Source organism: Macrobrachium nipponense, chromosome 48 (assembly GCF_015104395.2).
Source record: "Macrobrachium nipponense isolate FS-2020 chromosome 48, ASM1510439v2, whole genome shotgun sequence".
NCBI classification, from domain to species: Eukaryota; Metazoa; Arthropoda; class Malacostraca; order Decapoda; family Palaemonidae; genus Macrobrachium; species Macrobrachium nipponense.
In genome coordinates, this window is record NC_087223.1 from 18,810,802 (window position 1) to 18,822,595 (window position 11,794).

Below are 11,794 nucleotides of genomic sequence, written 5' to 3' on the forward strand. Positions count from 1 at the left end.
TGGATACTTCTCCTAAAATCTTCTTGAATACACTGACTTGCAAGTCGGAAACAGTGACTCAAGACAAGATTTTGCCACAAACACTGCTGAGTATATCTGCAATGTTCGTTCTGAGTGGAAAGAAATGGTCAACTTGAATATATACTGAAGACAAATGAGTAAGGCCGTTTTAGTCGCATATATGAAAATAGGATCGGTTATATTCCAAATGAAATTGGGTGCAGCTCAGTTTGGCCTCGACGTTCCTACGGTCTGATTTTGAACGAACAGCAATGAACTAAGTCAATTAGGGTTGTGTGCTGACGTAGAAATTCACAAGCTGGTCCCAAGTAAGAGCTAGATGCTTGTGTAGATGGTTGATGACGGGGATTTGTTACTGCATTGTTAAAGAAATAATATAATCATTACTGGGTATTAAATGCTAAATATATATATATATATATATATCTATATATATATATATTATATATATTAATTAATTTTGGATGACACTGTGACAGGTTGTGCCGAGATACGTATTTATGTAACAAAAGTTAAGGCTATAAAGTTAGTGATTACTGGCCTCCATACTTCAGGCAGCTTACCTGACCCAAGATTAAGTGGTGTTGCATGACTGATTATGGCACCTAAGGTTAGAATTTGGGTACCTGAGGCTCAGGCGTTGGAATATACCCCTAGCCACAGGGCTCAAGAATATGTAATGCGCTCAGCCCCATTACATAGGAAGTGATTTCACAAAACTAGACGTGTAAGAGCCAAAAAACTCACGATTTTGTTTTGGTCTTTGATGCATGTCACTGTGTCTGTAGTTGCACATGGGTACAGTCATGCACACGTGATGTGCATTATCATTTTTCATGTGTACAACTTAGTCTTGTGTGAGTAAGTACAGTTTCAAGAGCATTAACCCCTTTATGCTAGCTAGGTTAACCAGGCATAACTATCAAAGAAAAAAATATTGGAAGGTATTGATTTTTCAGCCTTATTAGTTCCTTATGTCAGAACAGATTTAAAACAAAAGATTCTAGCTTTTTAGTAGTTAAGTCTCAATTTTTTTTTTTTTGGAATTTTTTCTTCAGTTTCGTTATCAACAACACTTAGAAAAATAGTTTAGATATATACACAGCGCTTACGAAAACATAACTCCGTCACGTTTCATTCAGACTACGGGAACAGAGTAAACTAGACGTTTCAGATCGGGAAGCTCTAATACGTAGAAAGCAGAAAATAAATGCAGCGAAATGTATCTAATCAGCTATGGGAACACCTGGTCTGGAGTGTCTTTTACTGTACAGCATTTGAGGGCTAATGCGTTGACTGACTAGGAGCTTATATAAAACATGCAACTGTATGTGTGTTTGCAAGTACTTTTGCATTTTGAATATAGATATATATATTAAACCTTCATAAAATTTTGTGATTATAATTTTTCACAACAATCTAAGCAAAGAAAAACTTCGTAAGTCTCATATGTAAAAATTCTGTTGATTCACTGGAACAGTACAATCACTTCCTAGTGGTGTTAGGTCATCTGCTTCTTCCTCTTTTCTGTTTTCTTATGTTCTGCTCCTTTTGCCTTCCTTTGCAAGGAGATTTTTTTTTTTGAACATTCAGATTCCTCTACACGACTCGATCCCCTCTCACACCATGGGTCCATTTTTCTGCACTTCTGATTCTCGTCCCTAATTGAAAAAAGGTCCTGCTATCTCATCTTCATTACTTCACCACTGATTTTTCTTCCTAGGTTGTTGATATCACCACCACCACTGTCATCGTCATCACTATCTCGTGGGAGATCAGAATGCGCGAGGCATCCCAGCCCAAAACACACACACAAGGTTTACAGTACTTAGGACATAATCACTGTCTGCACCACGAGGGCATCACTAGGTGCCTTTTTGTATCGAGTTTGACTCTCTGTAAAAGGTATCCGAAGTGCTTCATCCTTATACCCTGACGTGTAGTAGTTTGACGTGAGTTCAGGTCCCTGTAAATGAAGGAGAGGGGGGTGGGGGGCAGGGGGCAAAAAATTCAGCAATGGGAACCAAGAACGTAAAATGTTATTCGATACACTGCGACCAGTTGCCATCTCTGTGGTATTGCTCGGTCGAAATAAATCCTAACGGAAGGGAAGTTGTAGGTCGGGCCTTGCTGTTACTGAGCGTGAGAATGGAAGGGAGTTGGGAGGGAAGGGAAGGGATGGGAAATTGGATGTCTATGATTAGGAGAGAGGGAGTTGGAGGAGGAGTAGGAAAAGGGAATGGCCTGCAGCTTCTGTTTTTGGAAAAGAGGTCGTCTAAAAACCTCCGTTCGACTCCACACGCCATCGAATGCACTCACGCCTCGCTCTTCTCGTCGAGATCTTTTCCTTCGTTTATTCGCCAGAGATTGACTACAGTTCTACAGATTTCGCGCGGGCATCCCCTCGCTGTATATTATTATTTTTTGTGGTACTGGTAAACATTTTTTATTTTTAATTATATATTTCTCTGACTAGAAAGTTAGAAGACTAGGTCTCTGTCGTGTTCAAATCTCCTTCTCGCCTCGGTTACACTGGAACTTCTCCTGGGGCGGCTTGGTCTTCAGCACCTTCTCCAGCTGCTTGACGCGCCTCTCCGTGCAGGAGCGGCTCGGGTGCTCCGCGGCCTCCTTGCAGCGGTTGTGGAACCTCTCCACGCGTTTCCGGAACTTGTCCATCAGCTCTGAGAAAGACGGGGGTAGGAAGGGAACAAAGGGCGAGATTAGTACTACAGCGATGGATTACGGTGTTCGTATTTGAGGGATCTACTGTATGTATGTACATATATATATATATCTGTGTGTGTGTGTGTGGGTGCTTATGTGTGAAGGGATATGAAGCTTGCAGGGAGGGAACGAAGTGCGAGAGTAGTACTACGATGATGTATTACGGCATTCGTATTTGAGGGATCTACTGTATATATATATATATATATATATATATATATATATATATATATATATATATATATATATATATATATATATATATATATATATATATATACATGTATGTATGTATATGCATGTGTATGTGTGTCTGTGTGCTTACGTGTGAACAAAAACATAACTCAAAATGGGAAAATAAGTGAATGATCTTCGACCATTTTAGTAAGTTGAAAAAATTAATCCAAACTGTGAGCAAGAAGTCAAGTAAACGTTCAATTTTTCCTACTGGAGAAATTTGATTTATATCAAATGATCAAGGAAAAGTAAACGCAGTCTAATTAGGCGACCAAGAACGGATAGGTTTGCGTGCAAAACCTACGCAGATATGAGTTCAAGTATTCGTTATGTTCAAACTTCTAAAATGGTCCAGGAAGAATAATCATAGTCATTACTATGATCCATAAATAATACTACTTTGTTGTTGTTGCTGTTGTTATTGCAAGTGGGGCGGGGGTAGGAAAGGTCTATGAAGAGCCTAAAAAGGTCTGAAAAAGGTGTTCCACTTTGAGTTCAAGATACAAGAATCTGAGGATAGGATATTTATGATTTATTTACGAGAATGAAAATGTAAAAAATAAAAATCATATTCATCTTAAACAGTACAGATCAATTATCTCTAATAGCATATAGCATATTTATTTTAATTTTCGTTGGTGAAACACCGCCCTATTTAACCGTAGATTTTAGCACGCGCCCTGAGTAAGCTGGAGGTCGGACCACGCCATATTTTTGTATTTACATATTAAACCTAAATAGATACGATTTTAAATGATCGAACTAATTATAACATTCAGACGTCTACTAAAATAATCATTCAAGACGATCCGGAAATATGATTTTTATTTTTCAGATAGAAGTAGTTTCCGTATTTCCAAGATTGGCTAATTTTTTTGCGATGTTTTGAAAAAGCTGATTCATTTTGGTGGGAAATGTAAACGTGTTTTTCTCCGGGTTTTTGTGAATGGAGACTTTGATTACGTAATTGTGGAGTATGAGTCTTGGGGGGCCAGAGGACATAACAGAGAGAGAGAGAGAGAGAGAGAGAGAGAGAGAGAGAGAGAATAAGGTGTGCAGTTGGAAATGATGACATAGAATCACTTTCATTTGTTAATTAAATTGACACAGTATCTTTCAAGACTGTAGTCTCTCTCTCTCTCTCTCTCTCTCTCTCTCTCTCTCTCTCTCTCTCTCTCCTTATATTTGTGTTGATACTGCCAGGCTTGGTGACCAGACATTCAATCATCCAAATTCCGACGAGACAACGCTACCTATCATTATGTTTTAAAAGTCTTAGGTTGATTTTTTAAAATAAATTTTTCTGGATTCAATACAATAAAAAGATTTTAAAAGTTTTAAAAGTCTTAGGTTGATTTTTGAAAATAAATTTGTATGGATTCAATACAATAAAATGATTTTACAACAACGTGGATGAAACTCCCCTAAAACCTTCAGAATAATCACTGTATAAAATTTTTGGAAAATATCTTGAACAAAAAATCTAGCTATTAATTTAATCATTGCAGTTAGTTAGCTATGAGAACAAAAAATCCTCAGAAGTGGTTTGCATTTGCAAGGCAAGGCAACGAAGAGAGAGAGAGAGAGAGAGAGAGAGAGAGAGAGAGAGAGAGAGAGAGACCTTTAGACACTCATAGCCACAGAAGAAACGCATACACACACACACACACACACACACACACAAAGCCAACCTACACCCACTACTGGTACAACCAACAGCAACTCATAAAATCTTGAGGCATGTTTACCCAAATCTCTCTCTCTCTCCCAGGGAGTATTAAAGCAATATTGCCCTAGGGCGCTCTGTTTGTTGATTAAGCAATGCAATCATAACAGAACCCCCCCTCCCTCTCCCTCTCCCCCCAAGCTGGGGGGGTTACTTGGGAACGTACTTTGGCGGAACGGCGGGGAGTACCTGGGGCATTTTAGTGGAAGGTCGTCGGTCTTGTTGTAAAGAAGGAATGTGATGGTGGTGGTAATGAGTAATGATATGATTTCGGTGCCTTGCTAACCAGTTTTGAAGGTGATGCAATGATGATTTATCCTTGAGGTTTTGGTTGTATGTACCTTCTGAATTCTTATGCAAGAAACTTGTTCAAGATACTTTCCCTGCATCAATAAGATGCCCCTTTCTGATTATTTTTTTTAGGGGCGTGTCACCTGCGTTGTTGACACGACATTTTATAGTAGTAAATCCTTAAACAAATCAACCTAAGACTTTAAAAACATGTGGCAATTTAGTCTTGCCAGTATTTTGATGGGTGGCCATCATTACTCGCCTCTAGGACATGTTGGACACAAGTGAGCGGCTACCAAGCCTGACAGTATCAACATAAAGCTTTGTTGACCATCTCTCAAAGCAAAAATATTGTCTACAAACTTTCAACTGAATATAGAAGTAAGGTGTGAGTGCCAGGGGGTTAAAGTGATGTCTGAAAAACCAAGGGAGAAAGTGGGAGTCTGGATGGAGTACACCTTTGTCAGTCTTTGGGACACTTCCCTTGGGTGTCAGTCTGTGGGACCCTGTAAGGCACCAGAGGTCTAGTGAGTGCTTGTATGTTTAGTCTGAGGGACATTTCACTTGGGTGTCAGTCTATGAGCTCTAGTAAGACGCCAGAAGTCTCGAGAGTGTGTGTTATGTTTAGTCTGTGGGATATTTCACTTCATCATCTTTCTGAGTGTCACACTGAGGCAGCGAAGCCCAGAATATGGATGGATGTAGCCAGAGTATCCAGAAGAGTAATTGAATTTAGTTAGTGCACTTGATGGAAGTGTAAGTTTATGTCGCTGAGGCTGTGAAACAGGCAGTGTAGCTAAGAAACTGGGTCAATATAGCCAGAGTATCCAGGAGAATCATTGAATTTAGTCAGAGGGCTTGAATTCAGTGGAAGCGTATGTCACTGAGGCTATGAAGCAGTTATTACTGTCTCACTTACTTCTTGTAGTGGCGCCCACGAGCGTAAACTGGAACTTGTTGCGCAAATCTTCGAACTGGACGCTGGTTATGTGTGTAAACCGGATGTCGATGACGTTCCCGTCTTGGAGGTACACCTGATGCATCCTGAGGTCGTCTGACTCCTGCAGGGGCTGGAACACGTGCTGGAATGGGCCGAGGAAAGCAGGGTGGTGAGGTCACGAACTGGAGGGTTTGAGTCTTATGTTGCTGCTACTTGTATTATTATTATCTATTTGTATATTCATTAGGTAACCCTTCACAATATAGTGAATAAAAGACTACACATCAATATCTACCAAACATTAATTGCTTAGAAAGGGTCACCCAGTGCAAGTATTTGCAAAATCTCGCCAAATTCTGTTCGTCAGTTTTCAAGTGATCCTGTCAGCAGACAGAGAGACAGAGAAGGAGAATGGATACCCACCTGCAGTACGCTGGACTTTCCACCACCGCCTTCGTTCCTCCAGACAGCCATGTCCATTCGGGCGTTCAGGCACCTCACCATGGTTCCGGACATTGGTGGTTGGCCGTTGGGCACTCCTGGAGCTGAGGAAGGCATCGAGAAGACGAAAAGTTAAACCAATGTCAACACAATGTTTTCATTTAGATTATATTGGATGTCGTTAATACAAAGCTGCTTAATGAGGCTACTTAACGTTTCTGCAGTGCAGTGATAACACTATAAATCATTAATGCTTAGCTGTTTAACTAGGCTACTGATTGATTCTAGAATGCAGTGACCGTCACTGTGGCTTTTAAACTAATTTCCTACCTACCTCTGTCTTGGACTAACTGTGTCTGATTTCGAATACCTTGTGGCAGTGCACCTCTTCCAGGGCACTGCAGATATTACTCAAGGTCCTTTGTATCATCCTTTTGAACCCTAGTTGCAACCCCTTTCATTCCTTTTACTGTACCTCCGTTCGTGGTATCTTTCTTGTATCTTCTATTGTCTGCCTTCCTAGCATCAACTTTTCCTCAGTTCACTTAAGTCTCTTGCTACTTAGCTGTCCAGCTTCTTGAACATTATTTGCGTCAGTTCCCACATTTTATTCGTAAAAGAATGTTGTTATGAATCAGTTTTCGTAATGAACTATAATTCAAGGTGAAAGATCTGACTTCGGAATTTTTTTTTACAATAGTCGAAATTATGAAATGTCAAATCATGACCTCTCATGACCTCGACAGTAGAATAATCCTCGACTGCTGCAGCGACACAAGTAGGGCTCCAGGACTTTCGTTAACCCATCATAGGCCCATCTGTCCCAGTTTCGAAATTCAAGGTCACTGAATATTAAAAAAGATAATAAAAAATTCCATAATGTGAAGTCTGGTAAGATCTCTCCAGCCATCGCGTGTCGGACCCTGACAGAAAGCCTTTTTGTGGATGTGGTCCTCCTGGCTCTTTTTTTTTTTTTTTTTTTTTTTTTTTTTTTTTTTGTTTTTTTTCTTTGAGGGGGGTTGGGGGTTTGGTTGAGAGGGAGGGGGAAGGTAGGGGGAGGGCGGGGGGTTGGGGCATTTCGCTTCTCCTTTCTCTAATGGGTGATCAAATTGATTATCGGTCCTATTTCATCTCAGATAAAAGGTAAATCCTGTGTTTCTCGAGGGAGAAGGAGGGATGGCCCAAGATGATGGACTCTCTCTCTCTCTCTCTCTCTCTCCCTAAGGTCTACAACTGGACTAAACTATCATGTATGGATATCTACCAAAAACTTTCTCCTTGGAGCGAACATGCATAGCAAATGTCAACTTTCTGATTTTCAGAGGGTCTTTTGGGATGACAGTGTTAGCCCCATAACCTACTCCACCGTGGATCCAACTTGTATCACATTCAGCTACTACCAAGTACATACATAATTCGTCGACTAAGTCAACAAAGCCATCTAATAAGGGATCTGGTTTAAGGTCCCTGGTTCTCTGAGATCGATCTCTGATCTCTGTAAAGTGGATTGGACAGATACACCGATACATACACCCAACTAATTAAAGTACGTTTTTGTGTTTGTTCTTGCTTATATTCAGAACCAAAATGAATTAGGTGGTAGGGAAGACAATTGCTTAATATTCATTCGTCCTGTGCTAAGTGATTTTTTTTTATTTACCTGATAACCTTTCATGATACATTCAGTTAACATACTTGCAAATTATTGTTCGAGCTGTTTCACTTTCTTTGAATTTAGCACATGAACAGTTACTCTTAGGATTTAGTGGACAGACTTCGCAGAAATGGCTTGTAAACCCCAATACCACCATTTAGCACTTGAACACTTGATCTTGGGCTTCAGAGGGCAGACTATGTTACAATAGCTGATAACTTGTGTACTACAATTTAACACAGAGGCTACTTACCCTTGGGGTTTCGGAGTTTAGACTCTGCAGGACTGACCAGTAAGGTCAGGACTGCAATTAACACCTACTTTGGGGCTTTGGACTCGAGCAATTACTCTTGGGGCCAGAGGGCAGATTTTGCTACACAGGCCAGTGACTTGTGTACTACAATTTAACACTTTGAGGCTACTTACTCTTGGGGTTTTGGAGTTGAGACTGCAGGACTGACCAGTAAGGCCAGGACTGCAATTAACACCTATTTTAGGGCTAAGCACTTGAAAACTTACTCTTGGGGTTCAGAGGGCAGACCTTGCAGCACTGGCCGGTCACCTGGACGGGCTGTTCGCACTGGAGCTGCTCCCTGGTGGGGCACTTGAGCCGCATGCAGTCGATCTTGTAGTTGAAGCAGCGGCAGACGACGCAGTTCATCTTGCCGAAGGGCCCCAGGATGGGGTGCCAGATGGAGCCGTTGGTGTAGTAGCGGTTCCCCAGGGCGCAGTCGTGGTTCCACTTGCGTTTGGGGGAGTTGGGGTCGGAGAACGACATCACGGCGTCCCAGTTCAGGTCGTTGGAGTCCGAGTCTGTGAGCGAGAGGAAAAGAGGAGGAATTTCAGGCACTCTAGTTGAAAATTTGGGAATTTCAGGAATTAGGATTTTAATAATCTTAGGAATTTGGGGGGAAAATTTTGGGAATTGTATTCTGGAAAAGGGTTGTTTACCGTAATAGATATGGTCAGCACTTGCTTGGATTGCCAGTTTGAGGTATTATATGGTTTTTGTTATATATATATTATATATATATATATATATATATATATATATATATAATATATATATATATATATATATAGCCTATACACTATACACACCTACACCCAACCATCTCTCAGCTCACCCACATTCATGTGCCTTCGTCAACAACAACAAAAGCAGCAAATGAAGTCAAGAAAAGCCACTCTCTTATCTTTAGTTGTTCCTTGTATTCCTTGTACAGTACTACACACACACACACACACACAGCATTTTGGGACGATTCCTTATCTGCTCTCTTTTGAGAGTCCACTGGAGGAGGAGGAGAGGAGGAGGAGGAGGAGGAGGAGGAGAGTTGTTCCATTCGTCGTGTTGTGTCTTCTGTCATCAAGGGTTTGTCATGGTTTTTTCATTTTTTTGGGGGTGGGGGGCTGGGGGGGTGGTTTGGTTTTGGGTTTTCGGGTGGTTTTAGGTGTATATATATATATATATATATATATACTATATATATATATATTATATATATATATATATTGATATAAGAAAGACAATTTAAAGAGACGAAAGTTAGGCAAAACTTTTTTTTTTGGGTTTTTGATGGTTTTACAGAGAGAGAGAGAGAGAGAGAGAGAGAGAGAGAGAGAGAGAGAGAACTCAGTACACGAAGGGAACTGGAAGCAAGGACGAGACAGACAGACAGACACAGAGATAGCCCGGCCCATCGCAGCAGCGTCCAAAACAACAAAAACTGGAGGACTGTCAGAGTACACACACACACACACACACTCACTCGCACACTCTCTCTCTCCCTCTCCCATACAAATCCGCTATAGAATATGCAATAAAGAAATAGGAACTGGACATTATTATTGTTATTATTATTTTTTTCAAGCAAACCATCACACCCCCCCTACCCTTCTTCCCCCACCCCCAAATATCTGTCCGTTCAAGAAAGAGCTGGTTGCTGCGTCTTTTGCTTTTAGAGACCGTCCAAGTGACGGCTATGTGGTCGACATATTCAATGATGCGAAGGGAAGTGAGAGAGAGAGAGAGAGAGAGAGAGAGAGAGAGAGAGCTTCCGAAATGATATTGGTAAGAGTTGGTAGTAATTGTTCCTTGCAACGTGTTTCTAGATATATATGTTTTTTGTGTGTTAATAAGTCTCTCTCTCTCTCTCTCGAGAGAGAGAGATACGTATTTACACACAAAAACAAATATATATATATATATATATATATATATATATATATATATATATATATACATATATATATATGTTTGGTAAACACAAGCACAAGCAACCAATGTGTATGTGGCAGAGAGAGAGAGAGAGAGAGAGAGAGAGAGAGAGAGAGAACGATGCTGCAAGAAGTATACGAAATACATACATGTATTATATCTGTATGTTTGACGCATACACGTATACAGACAGACACACGCCCGACGAAACAGACAAGAAGACTGGCCGCTGAAACCTAACGTGAAGGAGAGAGAGAGAGAGAGAGAGAGAGAGAGAGAGAGAGAGAGAGAGAGAGAGAGAGAGAGAGAGAGAAGCAGCCTGGTGGCGCCATGCAGCTCAAGCTAGCTTGGAGAAGCTAGCTTTCCCCTGACATAAGGAGATTTGCATCCCGTTCCGCTCGCTCCTGGCTTCGCCTCCTGTTTTTGGGGGAACCGAAGCTGTAGTATTTCCTGCAGAAGGAAGCATTTCTCCCTACCTCCTACCCCCCTCCCCGCTATTTGAAGCTTGAAGCAAACGGACGGACGAACGATTCGTTTTTGCCCCCCAACGTCGTCCGTTGCGAAACCGAAGCCATTTTTGCAGCGATCCGAACGTCGTCTTCGTCGTCGTCGTCAGCCTACCCCCTCTGACTCTTCACCCCCCTCCCCCTCACCCTTTCGCGCCAATTTTTCCTCATCGGGAAGTTTCGCGCCATTTTCGGTCGGTTCTGTCTTCGTTTTTTTTTCTTTCTTTTTTTAAATGAGATAAAATGTAAATATACTCCGATCTGTTAGCGGGGAAGGGGGAGATGGAGGGGATTTGAGGATGGGGAAGGGAGTGGTTTAAGGGTGGGGGAGGTGGGGGAGGAGAGAAGACGAGGAAGATTCTGCCCGGTGCATCCTCAACTGTCAGTTTCTGTTTGCTTGTATGGTCGGTCGCTCGCTGTGGAGAGAGAGAGAGAGAGAGAGAGAGAGAGAGAGATGGTGGTATAAAGGGGCCGGCCCCTTTTCGTCTTGATATTCCCCCCCCCCTCCCCCCTTTTGCAGTGATGTGGCTGTGGTGGTTTGGTTACGTTATATCCTGTAGTTTTTTTTATGCAGTTTTATTATTATTATTATTATTATTATTATTATTATTATTATATTATTATTATTATTATTATCTGAAGAGAAGAGAATAATAACAATTGAAAAGACCATATATAAAATAAATTCCATTGATGCTGCCATCCTCTTTAACAAAACATTATTATTATTTATTATTGATTATTATTATTATTATTATTATTATTATTATTATTATTATTATTATGATTATTATTATCTAAATAGAGTATTATTATGATATTATTAATTATCTGATGAGAGAGAATATAACGATTGAAAAGACCATATATAAAATAAATTCCTGATGCTACCATCCTCTTTAATAAAACATTTATTATTAAAAAAATTTTTTTTTATTATTTTATAATTATTATTATTATTATTCTATATTATTTTATCCGGACAACCAGTGTAGAAATGGGCTAAGGTGAGATTATTATTAGTATTATTATT

At 40.5% G+C, this 11,794-nt stretch overlaps 1 protein-coding gene across 1 annotated transcript in view; it reads right to left on the minus strand.

Moving 5' to 3' along the window:
• Window positions 1–489: 489 nt before the first annotated feature.
• Window positions 490–11,794, minus strand: part of LOC135205155 (chordin-like protein 2) — a 47,630-nt gene continuing 36,325 nt past the window's right edge. The window contains exons 6-9 of the mRNA XM_064235520.1: window positions 8,554–8,847; window positions 6,363–6,484; window positions 5,919–6,081; window positions 490–2,702 (exon numbers count right to left, since the gene is read on the minus strand). Coding sequence (XP_064091590.1) covers window positions 2,527–2,702; window positions 5,919–6,081; window positions 6,363–6,484; window positions 8,554–8,847 — 755 coding nt within the window. The 3' untranslated portion in view covers window positions 490–2,526. The remainder of the gene's footprint in view (window positions 2,703–5,918; window positions 6,082–6,362; window positions 6,485–8,553; window positions 8,848–11,794) is intronic.